Below are 14597 nucleotides of genomic sequence, written 5' to 3'. Positions count from 1 at the left end.
CATTATCACGTGAAAAGGTAACAAACATCCAGACAGACAGACAGACATACTAACAAAAATTTCAAAAAAGCGATTTTCGTTTTCAGGATGGTTAATTATATATGTTAATACCAATTATTTTTTGAAAATCGAAAATTACCAGAAAAAAATGTGGCTACAGATTTATTATTAGTATAGATATCTGCAATAGAATATACCACACTTACTTGATTATAACACACACGCCAATTTTGTGAATAAAAAATAGAGAAAGTTTGCTGACAACTTACAACATGCACCAAGGCCAAATATACGTAGGAGACCTATTGTAATAGTAATATATTTGTTTATGCATCACGTTCTGTCCTATCTCATTTTCAGAATCTGAAGTTGAAATAACAGTCATCACTGAAATCTGTTTGTCATACTTCCAAAACAGGCTGTTTTTGCTACAATCTAAAACTTTGTAAATACAGCACTTTTTTCGCATATAACACGAACCACGATTTTACCAAAAGAAAGTGCGTCTTATTATCTATTGAGTGTAAGCCTACAACAGGTCTATAATTATCTGCTTTCACAGTGCTGTTAGTTATTTGACAGTTACGCAATGTGTTTACAGTCCTATAATAAACCACAAAATAGCTTTACTTTTCTTTCCACATTTAACTGGTTTTTATGAGTGGCGGAAAAAATATTAGCAACTGTTACATTAAACGAATTTTTATTTTTTGTGAATTTGAGCAGAATTAATTATATATCTACTTCAACCGAATAATTTATAATAATTTATATATACCTAGAGAGTTATCCTTATTTTGCTCACTATAAAAAGTGTCTGTGTGCAATTCAGAAAACGTAAAGTTTATCCTCTTATTTTGATGAATAGGAAATTATTTAATTGATATGTGTTTTCGGAATTATATTTTAAAATTAATTATAAAATGTCTTTTAAATGATAGTTTAAAAAATAAGTTATAAGCAGAAATATCATAGACGACACGATGAATCAATTGAATTGTGAACTTCATGAAACATAGTAGGAGGTGTATTTCATCTTCATGATAATGCTCTCTCTCTCTTTAAACAATTACGTTGGAAGTTATGTCAATGTACTTTAAATTCTCCTTTTTCCACACTTCGAGATTTCTTCATTTTAATTTAATAGTAAAATTTGATAAGACATTTTTCAGAGGAATGACTGATGACTGACTCATAAGACAGGTTTTGTAAATTCATCTCGACATAAAATTATTTTTGTGTATATTTGTGTACGTTTTTTCTCCTCGCAAGTAGTAATAGAATTAATTGGTTAATTGAAATACAAACTTTGTGTGTAATAGAGAGCTTCGTTACGAAAATGCTACTCTTCACATATTTAAGCCTACTGGTAATCTTGGTAAAATGCTACATTTCGTCAGTTTACAAGCAAAAGACACTAAGTAAAAAATATTACTTCTGAAAATTAGGCATATATAATGTACATAATGTACGTGTGTAAACTTAGAATTGGGAAATTTAACACATACAGAGAGAAATGACTTACTAAAAATAATATTTTGAGGATTCGGTATTGTCAGGAACTTTCAAATGCCTTTTTCTCAGAAGTAATATTTTTGACTCGATGTATTTTGCTTGTAAGCCAACGATTTATTTACATAACAGAGTTTAGTATCAGATTAATATTCATTAATAAAATAAAAGAATTGTATTCCAATGGATACCATCCCATTGTGGAATCCTGGGAAACGAGAATGCGGATGCTTTAGCAAAGAAGGGCAGCACTGCTACTTACAGACTTGTTACTAAATCTACGTATTCCTCTGTGAAAAGATTTACTAAATGAACATACTTAGACTTCAACAAACAAAATTTGATAACACAATCTCAAGGGAAAAAATGGAACTCTCTGTGTCATAATCCACAGTTGATTCCCGATTTACCATGCAAATCGTCTGTAGCTGCATTTAGATTGGCAACAGGCCATGACTGTTTGGCCAAGCATCTGCATAGAATTGGAATATATCAGTCCCCTAACTGTCCATTGTGCAACTCAAACCAAGAAATGGATTCAGAACATCTCAAAATCTGTGCGTCAGTGGCTAACCATGACAATATCTTTGAAAAATATTGGAGTGCAAGAGGTCAAATGACTTTATTGTCAAATGCCTATTCATTAATAAATAAAATGAATATTAATTGAGGGGCTTAGAACAAAAAGCAGGTAAGTAATGGAAACCTAGTTTTGAGGAAATTACAGTTAAAGTTCTACGTGCAATGAAATATTATACACTAGTCTGGTGAGATGATGCCCATATAGCAGCACTGCACAGTGTGATCACTTACCTGATTTTATCCCAAAGGAACATCCTTTTGGGCTATCACAATACGCACTTACCTCATTTTTTTAATAATGTCACTTACCTGCTTTTTGTTCTAAGCCCCTCAATTATTATCTAAGAAATTACGTGATTGTATTGATTTATTTTTTTCAGTTTATCTGTGAAGCTAGGAGATGGATCGTTTGGTGTGGTGAGGAGAGGTGAATGGACAACACCAAGTGGACGAACTCAGTCTGTTGCTGTGAAGGTTTTGAAGCAAGATGCACTCAGCCAGCCTGGAGTATTTGAAGATTTCGTGAAGGAGGTGCAAGCTATGCATCAGCTCGACCATCCAAATCTTATAAGGTAATTGCAGTACCTTTGTCATTTAAATGGAAACAGTTTATATTTACATGTACATAGGAACTACAGTTTTAATTCAAATGATAGAATAATTTAAGTCAATAGCTGGTATAATAAAATTGAATAAATAATTCTCTCCGTGTTTATTTCATTATTATAATTATATTGTCAAATTTTTTCAGTTATTGCATGTAAGATTTCTATTGATTGAAACCTTAAATACTATTTCTTGTATCTTTACTCTTCACTATGCATTTCCTTCTCCATTTCAATGAGTCTTCTGTTCTTGAATGTAATATATATATTTTTCCTTGTGGGTTACCACAATTTTATTATTGATATTAAATTTAGTGAAGATTGGCTTGTACATGCTTTTGGACCTTTATTGTTAACAAAACATATCTCCTACTACTCTTAATATTAATTAGTACTGTCGATCAATTAAAATATTTAATCGATTAACAATTTGAATTTAATCGATTAATCGAGATTTGAAAGAAGTTTTAATATATTGTAATACACAATTATTGTTAAATTTAATTTGTGTTTGGTGATAAGCATAAGTATAAAATGTATATATGTATCATTGTATTACAAAACAATACTGTTTTAGTTATATAGGCCCTACTAACATATTTATTATGTAGGCTTATAATTTATTGTGTCAATTCTCCGGGGATTTTTGAGACAAACACAAATAAGAAAAAGTATGAAGACTCACCTAGTTAATACTGCTTCATTATAATTTTAAACATGTGAATGTATTCACATGCTCTGAATTAAGTGCTGCTCTATGTTTAGTAACAATGTTTCCTGGATCACTAAACACGAAACATTTTTTTTTGTTGAGCACTTCTCTACGGTCATTCAATTTGAATCCAAACGTTTCACTGTGTTTACTTCTCAAATTCTCATAGGCCTATGACCTAATGGAGTTTTCACTTTTTTCACAGAATGCAGAAATCTGATTTTTTCTTTAGCAAACTAAACACACAAGCTTCATCTAGAAACTCAGTAAAGAAACTGCAACAGAACAGCAGACTGGCCCCTATTGTAATCAGGTTACAAAATTTTAGAAAGAAAAATAGATAGTTACTCTCTCTCATTTGCATACGGTGTAGCCATGGCTAAGGCATGAGGAAGGCGAATTCCAGAAATGTAGGTATTTCATATGCTAAGAAGACAAGCTGACAAACTTAATATGAGTTTCACATTGTGCTTCAACTTTCAATAGGAGTAGATCAGGTCACTGTCTTCATATATTAATTTCTTTCTCAAGTGTTTGTGCAAAGATTTGTCCTATGCTACCTGGTTTGCAGTTACAAAATAATGGTATTATCGTGTTTGAAGTAAGCAATTTCCGAGAGGCGAATATTGTCGGAATTTTTACTCTGAGTTTGCATTAACAAAATAATAAGATCAAGTACAGCCAATTAATTTTAATCGATTCGATTATTTGATTAAATATTTTATTAATCTTACAATAGAAATTGATTGATTAATCGATTAAATTCCACAACACTAAAGCCAACGGCAATTCGGAAGGCAATCATCTGCTAGTGTTTGCATCGAGAGAGGCAGATATAGCAAGGCAGTGTACAACATTGCCACATTGTACTTCATGTGCACGTGCAATTCAAATAGCGCAGTTCAGAATTTAAATTATCAAAAGACAATAGTGACCTTAGCCGTTGATTACTGTAAGCATGACACCAAAGAAATCCTCTTTCCTTCACTAACAATATCCTTTACATGATTCTCCACAAGCTTCTGCAGTCATTTATTGCACGTTGGCAATGTTGCAGCCAGCATCAAGATGGCTGGCAGCGTTCTGCTCATCAATGTTTTTAAAATAATTACACACCTTCAACACTATTTTTCTCGCCTGCATGTGCAATATTTGTCTTTTTATGGTCTCTTCTTTCATTTATTTATCTTACACACACACAATAAATGTTATAGTCCCGACGCTGTGATTTCCGGCGTGACTCCACCTCTTTGCTTACGTCTTAGAAAGTGAAGGCTCTATAAAGTCTAGGTAGGTAGTATCGTTCGCCATTTTTGTTCTTACGTTGCCGAGCTACCATACGAGGAATCTATTTGCCACACTGTTAAACATTATCATGTCGTAGCTCCTATGATAATAAATCAAACACAATGTAATTCAGCAAATAATTGAGTGGCAAATAACGTCTTCATGTGCTTTCTGCGAACGCCAACGAAAGAGCTAAAATGGCGGGCGATTATATTAAGTATTTATCGAACCTTAAGAAATGAATCAGCGAATCACGAGACGCACACGTTTAAATGTAGCCGACCTGCAACGCGATTGGCTGCCGGAAATTAGAGCGACGGGACTATAGTTTTACTTATTCAATGTATTGAAACACTCACACGTGAACAAACGAACTCGAGAAGTACATGTTATAGACTGATTTCGATTGTTTCTACTGTAGAAGCTTGTGACGTCACATACCGGAAATCCTATGTTGCATATAGCAGCTGATCGCCTTCTGAAATGCCGTCGAGTCTAATAGTAAGACATTCTGTTTGTAGGTTGTATGGTGTTGTGCTGACGAATCCAATGATGATGATCACAGAGCTTGCCCCACTTGGCAGCTTGCTGGATTACCTCAGGAAGCAATGTCAGCACACTCCCATTACCAGTAAGTAGCAATTCAAAATATTACAATAGTTTCATCTTATGTGTTACATTCTCCAACAACATGTAATTCAAAGATATTTTATAACATGACTTACTAAGTATTTGGGATGTAAATATAAAAATTTAATATTTATAAGTTTGTATTTACAATACTAAAGAACGATAACATGAGATAAATGTCTTATCAGCCCGTCAGCAGTATGTTTATAAACATCTGTAACATGTCAACCAGAATAAACATAAAAGATAAATGAGGCCTGTAGTTGCAAAATCAGATACATCACTTTTTTTTTCGAAACGAGTTAATGTTATATTGCATATCTTCATATGATTCTGCAACTGCTATAGCACTGTTATGCTCCAAAGCCAGATACATCACATGGATTTGTATGATGAAAGAATAGTATTGGTTGCAAATCCTTGGTTCCTTACAAACTTTTTCCTTCCTACTGAAAAGTTATGTTTTAGTGATGTATCTGATTTTGCAACTAAACACCTCAGATGATATGTTATCTCAATCATTTATGAAATGCAGGGAGTTTGTGTGAATTCATCTTTCAACATAATTTTATAAATATTGTATTATACAGGGACATCATTTTATTTTTACTAACATTTTTAATATTAACCTGGCTATATCCTTGGATTAAGGTCTACAACCGGAAACACCGCTTGCTCCCCCTTCCAAGACTGGAGTTCGATGATACTGGCGTAAAATACAAATCACTCTACTAGGTATAGGAGGGAAGAAAAGTAGTTCATCCATTTACGTAAACTAGGAAGTATCGCGATTTTGAGTTTGATAATTTTCATTAGGTTTTTGTCTAATCAAAATACAGTACTGTATTAACACTTAGTGTTTTTACTCACGAATAGCGCTATCCATTCGGACGTATTAATTATGCAGTGTATATTGTACTGTTACAGCACATTAGTGTACAATATAGAGAATGAAGTTAAATTGAAAACTAATCATAATATGGATAGTTAAACACATTTTTGAAAATGGTGGCCGTTAATTTCGATACAGGCTTCAGTTCTTTTGTGCATATTATCGCACTATAGACTATTGTACCTATTTCCAATTGCCAGTTTCGTCCTTCGAACTAGTAACTCATGTTGAAATAATTCTGTACCTATTCTATAAAAGAGTACCTTATGTACTGTAAATTCAATCTTTACTTCTGCCCGATCCGAAAAGATAAAATTACTCAGACATCCTATCTACTGTCCGTCCAACTGGTTTTGTCGCAGGGTCGTAGAAAGGAGGGGGAATCACGTGACAGTTAATTACTTAACGAGGCCCTTTTATTTATTTTAAACAGTTGTATAATATTACGTAGATGTCCAATTCCTAACAGAAATTAATGTTTTCAGAAAAGAGCTAAGACAGCCCAGCTACTAGACTTTACAGAGGGGCGAACAGAAACAGGTGGGGGAAACCGGGATGCGACGTAGGCAAACGGACGACAGTACCTGTGCAAAAATATGATTCAATATTGAAAACTCTTTCGTCACTGGAAAACGCGAACATATTTCTGGAACGTACTATACTCAGTAACGCAGTACTGCACACGGGTCCTCTGTTCTGTGTGGAGAACTATTGGAAGTTTACTAGTAGAGGGGGTGGGAGTGAATTACATTAAAAAATTCAGATACAATAAAAATTGAAGTAAAAATAAAATGATGTCCCTGTACAAGATTGAGCAGGAAAATAACATGGCAACTACAATTAAATTAGATAGGTATCGGATTTGTTCCTTAATTGCTTGAAAATAGAGATGAAGAAATTTTGTTCTCTTCTGGGCCACTGAATGCAGAGATACAGAGTTATCACAGGAAAATGTTATTGCTACGAAACTGTATATTATAAATACACATAGTTATGGAAATAATAAAATTATTATATTGATCTTGAATAATACTATTAATTATTAAACAGTGATAACATGTAGGGTAAAGCTTGGTAATACTGTGATACGAGTAATATTGTGATAGTTCTTTTTGAGAATTTATTACAATTTTGATGAGCAAGAGAAGGACTGATTTTGTGCAACAACTTGTCCACGAACATTCCCTTAATACATTGACGCAAGAAAGCGATCTTCCTTTCGTTCAGGGTAAAGGTTAGTAATATTGTGATACGAGTAATATTGTGATAGTTCTTTTTGAGAATTTATTACAATTTTAATGAGCAAGAGAAGGACTGATTTTGTGCAGCAACTTGTCCACGAACATTCCCTTAATACATTGACGCAAGAAAGCGATCTTCCTTTCGTTCAAGGTAAAGGTTGGTAATATTGTGATACGAGTAATATTGTGATAGTTCTTTTTGAGAATTTATTACAATTTTAATGAGCAAGAGAAGGACTGATTTTGTGCAGCAACTTGTCCACGAACATTCCCTTAATACATTGACGCAAGAAAGCGATCTTCCTTTCGTTCAGGGTAAAGGTTGGTAATATTGTGATACGAGTAATATTGTGATAGTTCTTTTTGAGAATTTATTACAATTTTAATGAGCGAGAGAAGGACTGATTTTGTGCAGCAACTTGTCCACGAACATTCCCTTAATACATTGACGCAAGAAAGCGATCTTCCTTTCGTTCAGGGTAAAGGTTGGTAATATTGTGATACGAGTAATATTGTGATAGTTCTTTTTGAGAATTTATTACAATTTTAATGAGCAAGAGAAGGACTGATTTTGTGCAGCAACTTGTCCACGAACATTCCCTTAATACATTGACGCAAGAAAGTGATCTTCCTTTCGTTCAGGGTAAAGGTTGGTAATATTGTGATACGAGTAATATTGTGATAGTTCTTTTTGAGAATTTATTACAATTTTAATGAGCAAGAGAAGGACCGGTTTTGTGCAGCAACTTGTCCACGAACATTCCCTTAATACATTGATGCAAGAAAGCGATCTTCCTTTCGTTCAGTAAAATTGTAATAAATTTTCTAAGAGATCTGTCACAATATTACTGGTATCACAATATTACCAACCTTTACCTTATAGAAAATACATGATTAATCTTATGTTTTGATGAAACGCCTGCAGCTATATCTTGTTGATTATCCTACGAAATATTAAGTCTGTACTTGATATATTAATTCTTGGCAGATTATAAAAAATTCATCATGTAGATCACAAATGGCACATTAGCCATAATTTCCCTCCTTTCTGATTTATGCTATCTGGGACTCGAAATTGAAAATTTTAGAACCAGAACACTTCTGCTGGAGACAGTTAATCACATTACGAATGGTGCATTTAAAATCACCAACACTATATTGTATATGTAGACAGACAGACACACGCACACACACACACACACACACGCACGCACGCACGAAAACCAAGGCATGTAGTATTACGCTGTGTAATGGGACATGTTGTATGATGAAATAAAACAAAAACAAAAAAAAACACACACACACACACCTCTCCCTCCCTCACCCTCCCTCTCTCACCCCCTCTATCCCTCTACCTCCCCTCTCCCTCCCCTTTCCCCTCCATCCCCCTCCCTCCCCTCCCTCCCTCCCCCTCTCCCTCCCACCCTCTCTCTCTCTTTTTTACTAAAGATTACTATTTTAAAATAAGTTTCTAAATGAAATGAGTTCATACAATTGGTTTTGTTATTTATTTATTGTATTTTAATTATATTTTAAGAACATCCAAATAAACATAGCGATTTTTGTCACTGATAAGTTAAGCGAAATATAATGGAAAGTTTATTTTAAAAAGATGTTAGAGTTATCAGTGTATCCACATTCTCATGTTTTAAATTGTACAGAATATCGAAATACTGACGGGTAATTTGCTAGGAGACGTCATTACGTATGGGCCACTTTTACATTAATCCTGTAGTAATTTAAGCAGTGATTAATTAAAGGTTAGGTTAGGTATGTTTAGGTTTAGTGTAAAACTGATCTATGTGCAACAACGTCTCCTAGCAAATTACCTACTGTTGTTTAAAGGTTGATAGTCTGTCACATTTATGAGAGGGTTAGGAGTTAACATATTAAGGACAAAGTTGGGAATAGTTTCATCTTAGATCCATTCCAGTTGTTACGGATGTTACATTTTTACTATTTTCAAACTCTGTATATTGAAATTGGAATTACTTTTGTCAACTTCTATTATTAGAATCAATTTAGAATATTAATATTTTACAGAAAAAAGTTCTTGAACAAAATTTATTATTATTGCAGAAAATAAAGAAAAGGTTCCATCACGGATGTTACAAGATTTGTGAACTCGCTTCACATCTTATTAACAAAACGTGTAAAACACAGGTCCCTTCCTCAAGCAAAAAGAGATTAATTCTCATAGTGCCCATGTGAAAGCTAAGCAAATCTCAAGACATTCAGTTAGTTCAAAAACATAATCAGTAAATATTTTATAGTTTTTTCTTTCATGTCACAGATGTTACACATATTTTGTTGCGGATGTTACAGATGAGTTAACGTCCTTCATTTTTCCAGTTTCAAAACAACTCCGACATTTCTGAGTCAAAATATTTATTTGAGCTGTAAGATTAATTGTTATTAACCCAAAGTACTGAAAATAAATGGCAGGAAGAACATAGTACAGATTAAAAAGTTCCTTGATCCTGGAGCTCTGCAATTAACAGTGCAGACTCTCGAAATATTTTTTCAACAATAGCTCCTTGAAAAAAATACATTAACAGCTGATCTGTCTACGAGTAAGTGCTACAAACTTTAGGGAAACAAAACAGTACCTATCCCGCAGCCAAGACAATTTAGGTTCAGTGCCCATAAAACTTGTAAAATATTTTCGTTTTGAAAATAAAACCTTGGAATATTTAATTTTAGAGCCTTATCTATGTCTCACACTAATAATAAATCAGTATTTCTAACAAATACTTTTTCATTGAAATTTCCAGTTTGCCCAAAATGGTTGCTTAGTATCCAGTCTAATCTTAGATACATTTTTAGGGGGAGGGGGAATTATTATTAGTTTTATGAATTGCATTGTTTGAGATATTTTTCTATAAGATGTTATTATAAAAAATAAATTGGAACTTATTTTTATGAGTCAGAATAGATGGATCCCAAGAATTTACGAACTAGAACGCCATTCCAGTTTTCTCCAGTCAATTTCGAGCATTGCTAGTTGTTATAGTGTGTCTCATTAATAGAAGTTCTTTTGAAAGAAAATGTTCACCTTGTTGTTGTTTTACTGCTCAACATGCTGATGTGATAATATGTACGGCATTGAATGCTTGTTAACATGTGAGGTGTAGTGGCATGGACATAACTGTGAAGGTCGTCAGTGGTTACTGTACACAATGTATTTCAGATGACGTCAGGGGAAATAATAAGAATATAGTGGCCATTTCGTTTGTTTTCTATGCCTTTTAAAGCTAGAAAGGAAACACTGAGTTTCCATTTAAGAAAATCAATGCTTGCTGCTAAAATAAAATTACGTAGACTGTTTGTTGATTGTCTTATGAAGCTCTTTGAAAGAAAGCATTAGAATGATAGGTATTTGTTGTTGTTTACAGATGTCTGGAGCTTGGTTTACACAATTAGTCCTCGTGCCTCCCAGTAGAAATGCCAAATACTGTACTTTGTAAATAATAACAGTTAACAAAATGAACAGGCAAAATTTTCCACTATGACTGTAACAAAAGTATTTTCCAATATAACTCTTTCAGTACTAAATAGGCAGTTGCATAGGGGTTGTGAACAATTTCATTGTTTTGGAAAGTGACTAGATGCCATAGAGTTAATGCTGTGGAGTTATTGAAGCAAATCGTTTCAAATAAACTGTTGTTTTCCAACTAAGATCTCTGTGGAAATCTGCTAATCTGGCAGATTTAAATCCATTTCTGAAGTGGGGGAAATCTGTAAGGTAGAAATTATTACTCTGAATGTTAGGGTGATGGCTAGAAGTGTCGAATTTTGGTGTGGGCAGTAAACAAGTAAATTTTGCTTGGAATACTCATTCAAAACAAAGTTCTTCTGTTGTCTTGCATAATCTAGTATATGATACTCGTGAGTTCACTTATTTTTTTTTAGACATTTTATTCTCTCAGTTCAGTTTGAACCCATGAACCTCGTCTTATGGAGACCATGGTAACTACTTGACCACCAATGACGATTTTTAGAAAAATCTTCCAGTTGTTACTAAAACTTTATAGAAGTTTCTGCTGGAACAGAAAGCAGATATACTGTAGTTTATTCACATAATTAGGTATTGAATTCTATTCTGTATTTTACAAATAATAATTTTTTTTGCAGCATTATGGGACTATGCTCTTCAAGTAGCCACAGGAATGGCGTATCTCGAGTCAAAGAGATTTATTCACAGGGATCTGGCCTGTCGCAATGTTTTGCTTGCTGCAGCTGATAAGGTAATACTCTAGCGACATGTTTCACCCCTGATTTAAAATTGTGCAGTGCTTAGATTAGGTTCATATTCCTGTCTGTGTAAGAGAGAGAAGGAAGGGGAGAGAGAAGGGGGGAATATAGAGAGAAGGTTTGGAGATGAGGGGAGAGACAAGAAGAGTAAAAGAAGGAGGAGAAGAAGAAGAAAGAAGGTGGGCATTTTTTGTTCTGAAAAAAGCCATATTTTGTAGTCTCCAAATAAGATGTGCTTGTAACATTTTGATTTGATACTGTCATATATCATTTCGGCGCAAATCCTCTTGTCTGGCAGTGAAAGACAAGTAATATTGCCCATTAGTAATCTGAATCATGGGGTCTATTGAAACGCAAAACCTTTGACCATAGTTCATATTTTTTAGACTTGTCATAAATAGCTTTAAAAAGCGTAAATATCCTAAAATTCCCAGGTATAGAGGAGAAATTATTCCCAGATAAAGAGGAGAAATTTTGAACTCTGAGGTGAATTTCCCCCTAGGTCACACCCTGAATTCATCACTGTACTTTTTGTTATGACATGGAAATCACTCGTGAAGTGAATATATAGTGTAATATCCAGGGAAAGGATTTATATGTAAATACATATTTACTTATAAAGCTAATATAATTTATATTTTGCATTATCTTTATGTTTCACAATGTGTAGGGTTGAAAAATCCTACTTTTATTTTCCATATTTTTCCATATTTTAGAGTTTAGTACATATTTTCGTTAATTTCCATATATTTTCCATATTTCATATAAAACAGTCCATATTATATTAGGTTTAACAATAAAACAAAACAAAATTCCATTAACTTTTAAAAATACATTTCAACAATAGAGATTTAAACACATGTTCAGTAATCCCTTTAACATCAGAGTTATTTGAAAATTAGCAGTCCTATCAACAATGGGAAAGTAAGTTACAAAACTGTATTAATTTAATTTAAAATTTTTAACAGACTTCAGTTGTGCAGCTCAACAGTTAAATGCCAGTCAGAGTACACATAGGTTCAGTTTTGTAAATCATACTATAAAGACGGTAAATATGCCAAAAGTACGTCATTCAGTCAATTTAAAATCAAAACTAACAAGTTACATTTCAGAATTTAAAGAAGATGGTTTATCAACTGACAATAAAATATTATTTTGTAATTTGTGTCAGTGTGCAGTATCATCTACACAAAAGTTCCTGGTGCAACAACACATTACAACTAGTAAACATCAGGCCAACAAACAACTAAATTCCAAGCAGAGACAATTGTTTTTAACACAACCAACAACATCGAATGTAAGATCTGAGTTTAACATCGACCTGTGCCGTTCTCTCATCTCTGCTGATATTCCTCTCTACAAACTAAAGAATAAGGTCTTCAGGGAATTCCTTGAAAAATATACTCAACATACAATCCCGGATGAGTCAACACTTAGGAAGACGTATGCTCCATCCATCTACGATGAGACAATACAGAAGATAAGAGATGAAATTAAAGATAGTTCAATTTGGGTTTCCATTGATGAGACTCCCGACAAAGAAGGTAGACTTGTTGGTAATGTAGTTATCGGTTTGTTAAGTGAACAATATTCTGAACGAATTCTTTTACATTGTGATGTTCTAGAAAAGTGCAATAACAAAACTATAGTTAAACTGTTCAACGAAGCTATGGGTATCCTGTGGCCAAAGGGTATTATGTACGATAATGTGTTATTCTTTATTAGCGATGCTGCCCCTTATATGGTCAAAGCTGGACAAGCATTATCTGTTGTATATCCTAAATTGACTCATTTTACTTGTGTGGCGCATGCATTTCATCGTGTGGCAGAAGTGGTCAGAGACAATTTCCCTAAAGTAGATTTGTTGATTTCATCAGTGAAAAAAGTATTTCTCAAAGCTCCCAGTAGAGTTAACGTGTTGAAAGAAATGTACCCTGAAATTCCATTGCCACCAAAGCCAATTTTAACTAGATGGGGTACATGGCTAGAAGCAGTTGAATATTATGCCGAACATATAGACTCTATTAACAATGTTCTCCTTGCATTGGACTCTGAAGATGCAGTCTCAATTGATACTGCGAAAACAGTTACCTGTGACATAAGTGTGAAGAATGACTTAGCTCACATTCAGCATACATTTTCATGCATCATAAAAACGCTCAAAAGTCTCCAAAATAGGCACCTTTCACTATCTGAAAGTTTTGAAATTATAAATAGTACTGTGGAACAACTGAATCGTGGTAGAGGTAAAGTTGCAGATGCAGTAAGAGTTAAGGTGGACACTGTACTTTCAAAAAACCCTGGATATGAAGAACTACAAAAGGTTGTTGCTGTGATGAGTGGTGAATCAACAGTGAAGATTAACTTGGACTTATCCCCAGCAGACATTGTGAAATTGAATTATGTACCAGTTACTTCTTGTGACGTCGAACGCTCTTTTAGTCAGTATAAATCTATCCTCAGAGACAATAGAAGAAGATTCACTTTTCAGCACTTGAAAGAAATGTTTGTAACCTATTGTTATGGTAACAGACAATAAAAATTGTGTTTTGTTGAAACTACATTGGAAGATATGGTACGTCCATTATATTTTTTGTTTAGTTTGATTAAAATGTACCAATATTTAACGTACATAGTCATTTTTTTATAATTTTAAGTCCATATTTAATTCCATATTTTGGTAAAAATCCATATTTAATTCCATATTATGGTAAAAATAACTACATATATATTTACATATTTCATATATTTTTAGTCCATATAAATCCGTTCCCTGGTAATATCTAATTGTGTGATACATTATAACCGACAGAGAAAGTGGTTTCATTTAACCCTACGTTAGGCGCGTGGATGACAGGCGTCATCCAGTCCGTTTCTCATAA

The 14597-nt window shown here is 33.6% G+C and overlaps 1 protein-coding gene across 1 annotated transcript in view; it reads left to right on the top strand.

Annotated features, from left to right (window-relative positions):
* The window catches only part of Ack (activated Cdc42 kinase), a 98752-nt gene that overhangs the window by 5308 nt on the left and 78847 nt on the right, over positions 1-14597 (top strand). The window contains exons 4-6 of the mRNA XM_069829829.1: positions 2475-2666; positions 5220-5329; positions 11596-11708. Of these exons, the coding sequence (XP_069685930.1) occupies positions 2475-2666; positions 5220-5329; positions 11596-11708 (415 nt within the window). The remainder of the gene's footprint in view (positions 1-2474; positions 2667-5219; positions 5330-11595; positions 11709-14597) is intronic.

This window comes from Periplaneta americana, chromosome 6 (assembly GCF_040183065.1).
Source record: "Periplaneta americana isolate PAMFEO1 chromosome 6, P.americana_PAMFEO1_priV1, whole genome shotgun sequence".
Lineage (NCBI taxonomy): Eukaryota > Metazoa > Arthropoda > Insecta > Blattodea > Blattidae > Periplaneta > Periplaneta americana.
Note: the sequence above shows the minus strand (reverse complement) of the source record. Positions and strands in the feature narration are given on the sequence as shown.